The sequence below is a fragment of the Cuculus canorus genome, chromosome 1 (genome assembly GCF_017976375.1).
Source record: "Cuculus canorus isolate bCucCan1 chromosome 1, bCucCan1.pri, whole genome shotgun sequence".
In the NCBI taxonomy this organism is placed as follows: domain Eukaryota; kingdom Metazoa; phylum Chordata; class Aves; order Cuculiformes; family Cuculidae; genus Cuculus; species Cuculus canorus.
In genome coordinates, this window is record NC_071401.1 from 88,465,699 (window position 1) to 88,471,698 (window position 6,000).

At 37.4% G+C, this 6,000-nt stretch overlaps 1 protein-coding gene across 3 annotated transcripts in view; it reads left to right on the forward strand.

The window, feature by feature from the left end:
- Positions 1–6,000, forward strand: part of SYTL5 (synaptotagmin like 5) — an 87,794-nt gene extending 81,794 nt beyond the window's left edge. For all 3 annotated transcript variants that reach the window (XM_054056739.1, XM_054056740.1, XM_054056741.1), the window contains one exon: positions 89–6,000. In XM_054056739.1, coding sequence (XP_053912714.1) covers positions 89–231 — 143 coding nt within the window. In that variant the 3' untranslated portion in view covers positions 232–6,000. The remainder of the gene's footprint in view (positions 1–88) is intronic.

Consider the following 6,000-nt stretch of genomic DNA (forward strand, 5'->3'; position numbering starts at 1 on the left):
TATGTGCTATTGGACCAAATGAGTGAGGATATAAAGGGGGTGCCTACTAATAATATGCCAAAATGCCTCATGTTTTTGTAATTGCCAGGTGTAAGTAATGGCAAGGAGGTTGACTGGATGGACTCTCAAGGGGAAGAGCAGAACCTCTGGCAGAAGATGATTGACAGTCCTGGGACTCCCGTGGAGGGGATATTAATGCTGAGATCCAGCATGGGAAAACGCAGACTCTGAAAGACCTTAACTGCTGAGGGGTACTTCAGGTACTCCTGACCTCAGTTGTGTTCAGGCTCTGGTCACTTTGCCCACTTGAAAGTGGGGAAGGGTTGTACTCTTTGCCTTGGATATTAAGGCTCCAATTGAGATTTTAATGCATTCTGCACTTTCATGCACATGTTTTTAAGCCAGAATATTTCTATGTATTATTTTTCTACTGAAGCCAGTGAGATTTGACCTTGAACAGAGATTGGACTGGCTTTCTCTGTCACTTCTGGTGTCTGGTGTGCAGCTGATGAACACCTATGGCTGCGGTGGGTATGGAGTGAGTAAATTCTCTAGTTAGTCATTTAGTAAGTAATGCCTGGTTTATATATATCCTCCTGGGTCAAAGATGGCCTAGAAGACAGCGCTGATACAGTACAGGCTGATTCAGATTTAGTCTGCCCCCTGATATTTGAAAGAGAAGAAACCGTAATGTTATGAAGGATAGAAAACAATGTTGGCTTGTTGAGCTACACAGTGTGCAGGATGGTGGTCTTGCAGCCCACCAAGGAAGGCCAATGCACTGTGTTGCACAACAGAAAGGCAGGAGGTGAGCTCTTGTACAGTGCTGGTGTCCTGTTGTTCTCAAAGTTATTTTAATGCATTGTACAGAAGGCAGACTTGGTTCAACATAATCAACAAGCCTCTAGTGAAAATAAATCATAACAAATCCCCAGTTTCCAGAACTATACAGTGTTACTATGTTTTTAACTCAGTTGACAGCTTTAGATCTTGTGATATCATTGAACAGAAGGAATACGTTCATATGCCTGTCCCCATCTGATATGTTGCTGAGGTAAGACACATACTGGGTTTGGACGTAGTTAGCTAAGACTGATTCAACGGATCATGTAGTGATTAAAGCATATGCCAGAGTGATTTGCACAACTGTGGGATTTTCTCTGAATGTGCTGGGATCCCATTCCAGCATGCCCAAGCAAGTTAATTATTTACCATAGTAGGACTTTTATCTTATGAACAACCCCCTGTGAATTTAATGATAAGAATGCATCTTGGTCAAGTCAATCATTAATCTTATAAACTGCAACAATTGTTTTAACAGTAATTTTGCCATTTGGTTTCCTAAAGTGATTTTATGCTTACATAGTTCCCTCATACTTTGGGGACTGATGCAGTTTATATGTGAAGAGCATGCTGGTTTGAATAGTTGTTGTGGATTAGTCCCACCATAATAAGATAGGATTATAATCTTTTTTTTTTCCAAAGACAGCACATGTTTGCTTGCAAGACCGGATAATAATATAATTGTGTGGCAAGAGATTGTTCAGGGTATAAGACAAAGGAAGATCAATAAACTGAATGAACAAGATTTCTTCTGAATTTTCCAGAATTGGAACACAGCTTCCTATTTGACCTGGTAAATTTGTCCAAAGCTATTCTTACCTTTTTTTATTTTTCCCCCAAATATTTTGGTTTTGGAGGCAATGTAGTACCAGTACTGAGAAAGAAGATAGAAATACATGGAAACATAATCCTTATATAAATTATTGGACAAAAACAAACTTTGAAACAATATTTAATTCCCTGTTGATCAAAACACCAGTATTCAAAGTTCTGTGAAGAATAAATATCTTTGGATTGAGAGATACAAATGTTCTTCATGATCCAGAAATCACAAGAAATCCAGGCTGAAGAACAGAGTATGAATAAATAACTAAGTAACTGCAGCTGGAAATGTTGACATCTGTAGCTGTCCTAGCATACAACTACATACATGTGTTTACAGCTGAATTCAAACCATAAAATTTCACGTCCATTCCTTTTGTCTTTTATCTTTTTTTTTTTTAAAGGATTTTTATAATAGTTTTGTTTTGAGTTGCTTGTTAACTGCGGGTAAGTTTACAAGCTTTCTTTTAAAATCCCAGCATTATTAGATTAAATAGTATTTATTTAGTTAAAAATAGTACTGCAGCTTTAATAAAACAATTTGTTTCATCATAAATATCTTCTAATAAAATTCTGATGTGACTTTAAAAAATCATCAGAGGTACTGCTTGCCCACTTCAAGATAATTTTCCAAAATTACTGAATCATCTTTGAAAATAAAATTACCTTACAGAGTTTCAATCTGGGAACCCAAAGTCAGTAGTTGCTCAAGAAAACTGACTTCATTTTCCTTCTTTATCTATTCTTCATTTTCTTTTGAAGTCCTGCTCAAATTGGGCAGTGAAGCAAGTCTAGTCTTAGTTTTAGCTGGCTATTCATTTATGCAGATGTTGTGAGCTAATAAATTAGAGCACAAATATAAAGCACATATATTTTTACGACCATTTTCTTATCAAAACAGTCTTTAAGTAGTAGATTTGTGTGTGTGTGTCAGCATCCCCCAAAGAGAAATCAAACCTATCTTTTGGCACTTTAATACCTCTCTCTTTAAAAGAATTGATTTCAATTGTTTTGATTGGTTGTACTGCAAACCTGCATTTAATTTGGAACTAATAATATTGTTTGGACATGAAGGCACAAGCTTGAATTTCAACTTGCTGGAAGTTGTTTCAAAGAATTTGTAAAATTTAAAAAAATGCACAAACCAGTTAGAGTTGTAGAGGAATGCTGGGCAGTTGGGTGGTTTGATTTTGTTTCATTTCATTTTGATGGAGAAAATGAGACAAATAATAATAACACAAAAAATACTCTAAGGTAGACCCCAAAACAGACGCTCTTTTCTCTCGTCGAACTGAAAACCTTAAAATAATTTTTAACTGAAATGAAAAAAACTTTTGCTGTTACACGGACTACAGGAGTTTTTCTGATGTTTGAACGGTATCTTCTAACCTTCTAAGCGTAAAAACTTTAGCTAAATCAGGTCTCGCTCTGAAAGAAAAAAATTTGCGCTTTACTACTGCAGCTTCTGCTCACTTTGGTCCTCTGGTAGAGTTTGTGCTGAATGGACTCATCTGGGAAGCATGACCCAGCTTCTTATATAAAGACTTTAAAGTTCTGCCTTTTCCTTTCAAAGGGTCAAAATTTCACTGTGAGCCTGTATCCAAAATTATCAGCCTGGCTGTTAATAGACTGTAGGTGTCAACTGCAGTTCACCATATGAATAGAAAAATTCCACCTGAGAAGCAACTTTGGCCAGTGCAGTGGTGTTTGCCATTGATGGGATTTGGGGTGATACAGTGAAGGTAACCTCCTATTGCAGTGACAATATTGTGTTACAGTAGCACACTCTGCCTCAAATGAGCCTCCGAGAGATGATGAGCATCATATAAACACTAGAGCAATCTGCAAAGCTTTGCTGTTCTGCGATGTTATCGGCACATTTGTAGGAAGCATTTGATTTGTGGAAAATGTCACATATAATTATATCTCTCATATCTTTGTTCTCTTCCTTTACAAAAATGATTTATGGCTTGGAAAAAGCACAAGATGATTAACTGCAGATGTGATTTCTTGTTTCCCAGATATTTGAATTAATTACCTATAATTGTGCATCATCATGTACTGTTAGCAGGCTGAACAAAAAGATAGAAATTTGGAAATTTTGGCTAAAGCCTTCTTTTTGTATGTATGTTTGTGGTATTGAAGGTGCATGAATGGTTTATTCAAGGGTAATTTTTAGGACAAAATAGCCACAATTTTAACATTGATCCATAAACTCCTAACCTGATGATAAAAAACAGAGCAGAGCTGATGTTTCTTTAATATTTTTCCTCACAGAGTTGAATAATTGAAGATGCATCAGTGGAGAAGAAACGTTCTCTACAGTGCTGTTTAAAAAATGTGTTGTACAATGTCTTTGATTTATATTTTTTTCTAGTAAGGTAACCATTAGGCTTTCGTCACTGTCTTTTCCCCCTTGCGATTACATTTTGAGGGTTTGATCCATTAAAGAAGAATAAAAGTGCAACTTCTGCTGTAAAATGTCAAGTGGGGCCAGGAAACATATTTTTAGACAGTGTGGTTATTGCTAGTATCCATCAAAAAGAGTTGATGCTGAGGGTTCTCCAAGCCCTGCCATAAGACTTTGGTATCTAGATTTGTTCTCTGGAATTTTCTGTGCTCAATTTATCAGCTGTATGGGGACTTTAGGCTTCTAAATGTTGATGCTCTTGCTTGCATGCTTAGATACCAAAAGCAAGCTAAAATAGGTTTTAAATGGGTTCCCTATCTCCTCCACACCCATCATGTTATGTTTGAAAGAGGGTGGGAGGAAGCCAGCAAAGACTCTGAGGGATGCTGTTGCCATCTTTCTTTGCTAGTCCAAGTACCATTTCTTTCCTTGAATGCCTTTTAGATGGCACTGTTTGATCTTTCTTTCCCAGCTAGATGCTTTAGCAGATGATTTAAGAGAGAAGGCATTGGGAAGGTATGTTTTTTGTCATGGTGCATTAAACCGGAAGCTCATTTTTTTTGTGCCTCTTCCAATGCAGATTATGCTAAGGTAGCATGAAAGAAGCATTTTTATGGATGTATTTTTTAATTTTCTTTTCCTGCCTGGAGAGGGCCTGCCAAGTGTAATTATTCTGCGTTGTATTCTGCAAAATATCACCTGAATTATAATGACAGAGCAGCCATTGAGCATCCATTGATGCTAATTGGTAAGGAGAGATCACAGGAGGGTTGCATAATTTTGGCTTGAGGGGTATGCACATTGCCCGGCCTCAGGCATGTAAAATTTGTGGTTTGCTCTGTAGACTTAATGAAGAGAAAGGCTGTTTGGACCTCCTACACCTTAAAAAAAAGATCTGAGAGTCATATTTCATTAGCTGTCTAGTTTGTGGATTCACACAAGATAGTACGGGTTGTACCCAATCTTTGCAAAGGTCTCTCTTCCCTTCTTCCCTCCCTTTGGTTCAGCAACCCTCAGCAGAACGTTCTACCTAAACGTTAATCTCCAGTATCCAGAAGGAGGCAGCATGCAGCAGTTAAGTGATAGCCCCACTTATTTTCATCCATGTGAGGTAAACAGTGAAATTTTGCTTCCCTAACTTACAGTATTGATTTTCAGAACTTTGCAACAATGACAGAAATAACCATCTCCTGGGAGCTGGCCCATGCACTTTGCAAACTCTTTTTTTTTTTTTTTAAAATAAATATTTATTTATCTTTACACACAGTGTTAACAACTGTTGGTAGAACACGTGATGTATTCCAAAACGATATGCAGACTTACAGTGTCAGTGATATCTTTTACTATGACCCAGTAGGACAGGCACCTCAGCAGAACCTTACCACTGCGTCCTATGAACCTTTCTGCCTGGTTTCATGCTTGCAAATACTGTGATAAATGGTAATAAGACAGTGTTAATTATACTGTGTACATTGACTCCGGAAAGTGAATTGCAATGTGCTTTTTAGGTGTTTTTCAGGTTGTTTTGAACTGCATCTGTGCTGCATCTTGGCCTGTTACTTAGATTAGTAATTTCAACAAGTCTGCTTTGTAGCAATAACATCTATATGGCTCTGTGCTACTGCTCCTGAGAGCTTGGCATGTATTTTTAAGGGTAGCTCTAACTGTTGAGGTTTGCCTAAAACCAAGCGTAGTCATTTGTTGCAGCAATTAGAGAATGTCACACACTTTCTGCCTTCGTTCTGCTTAAAATCTGTTTTAGCTATTTGTTTAATTATTCTGCTGAACACGAACAGTAGTAGCAGTAAATGGCATTGCAGCATGATAAGTTCTAAACAAATTTAGACAAAACGTGTCCTGCCAAGATTATTTTTGTACTGTGTACTGTATGTTCAGTTTTGTGGACAAAGGTGGCTGGTAATATA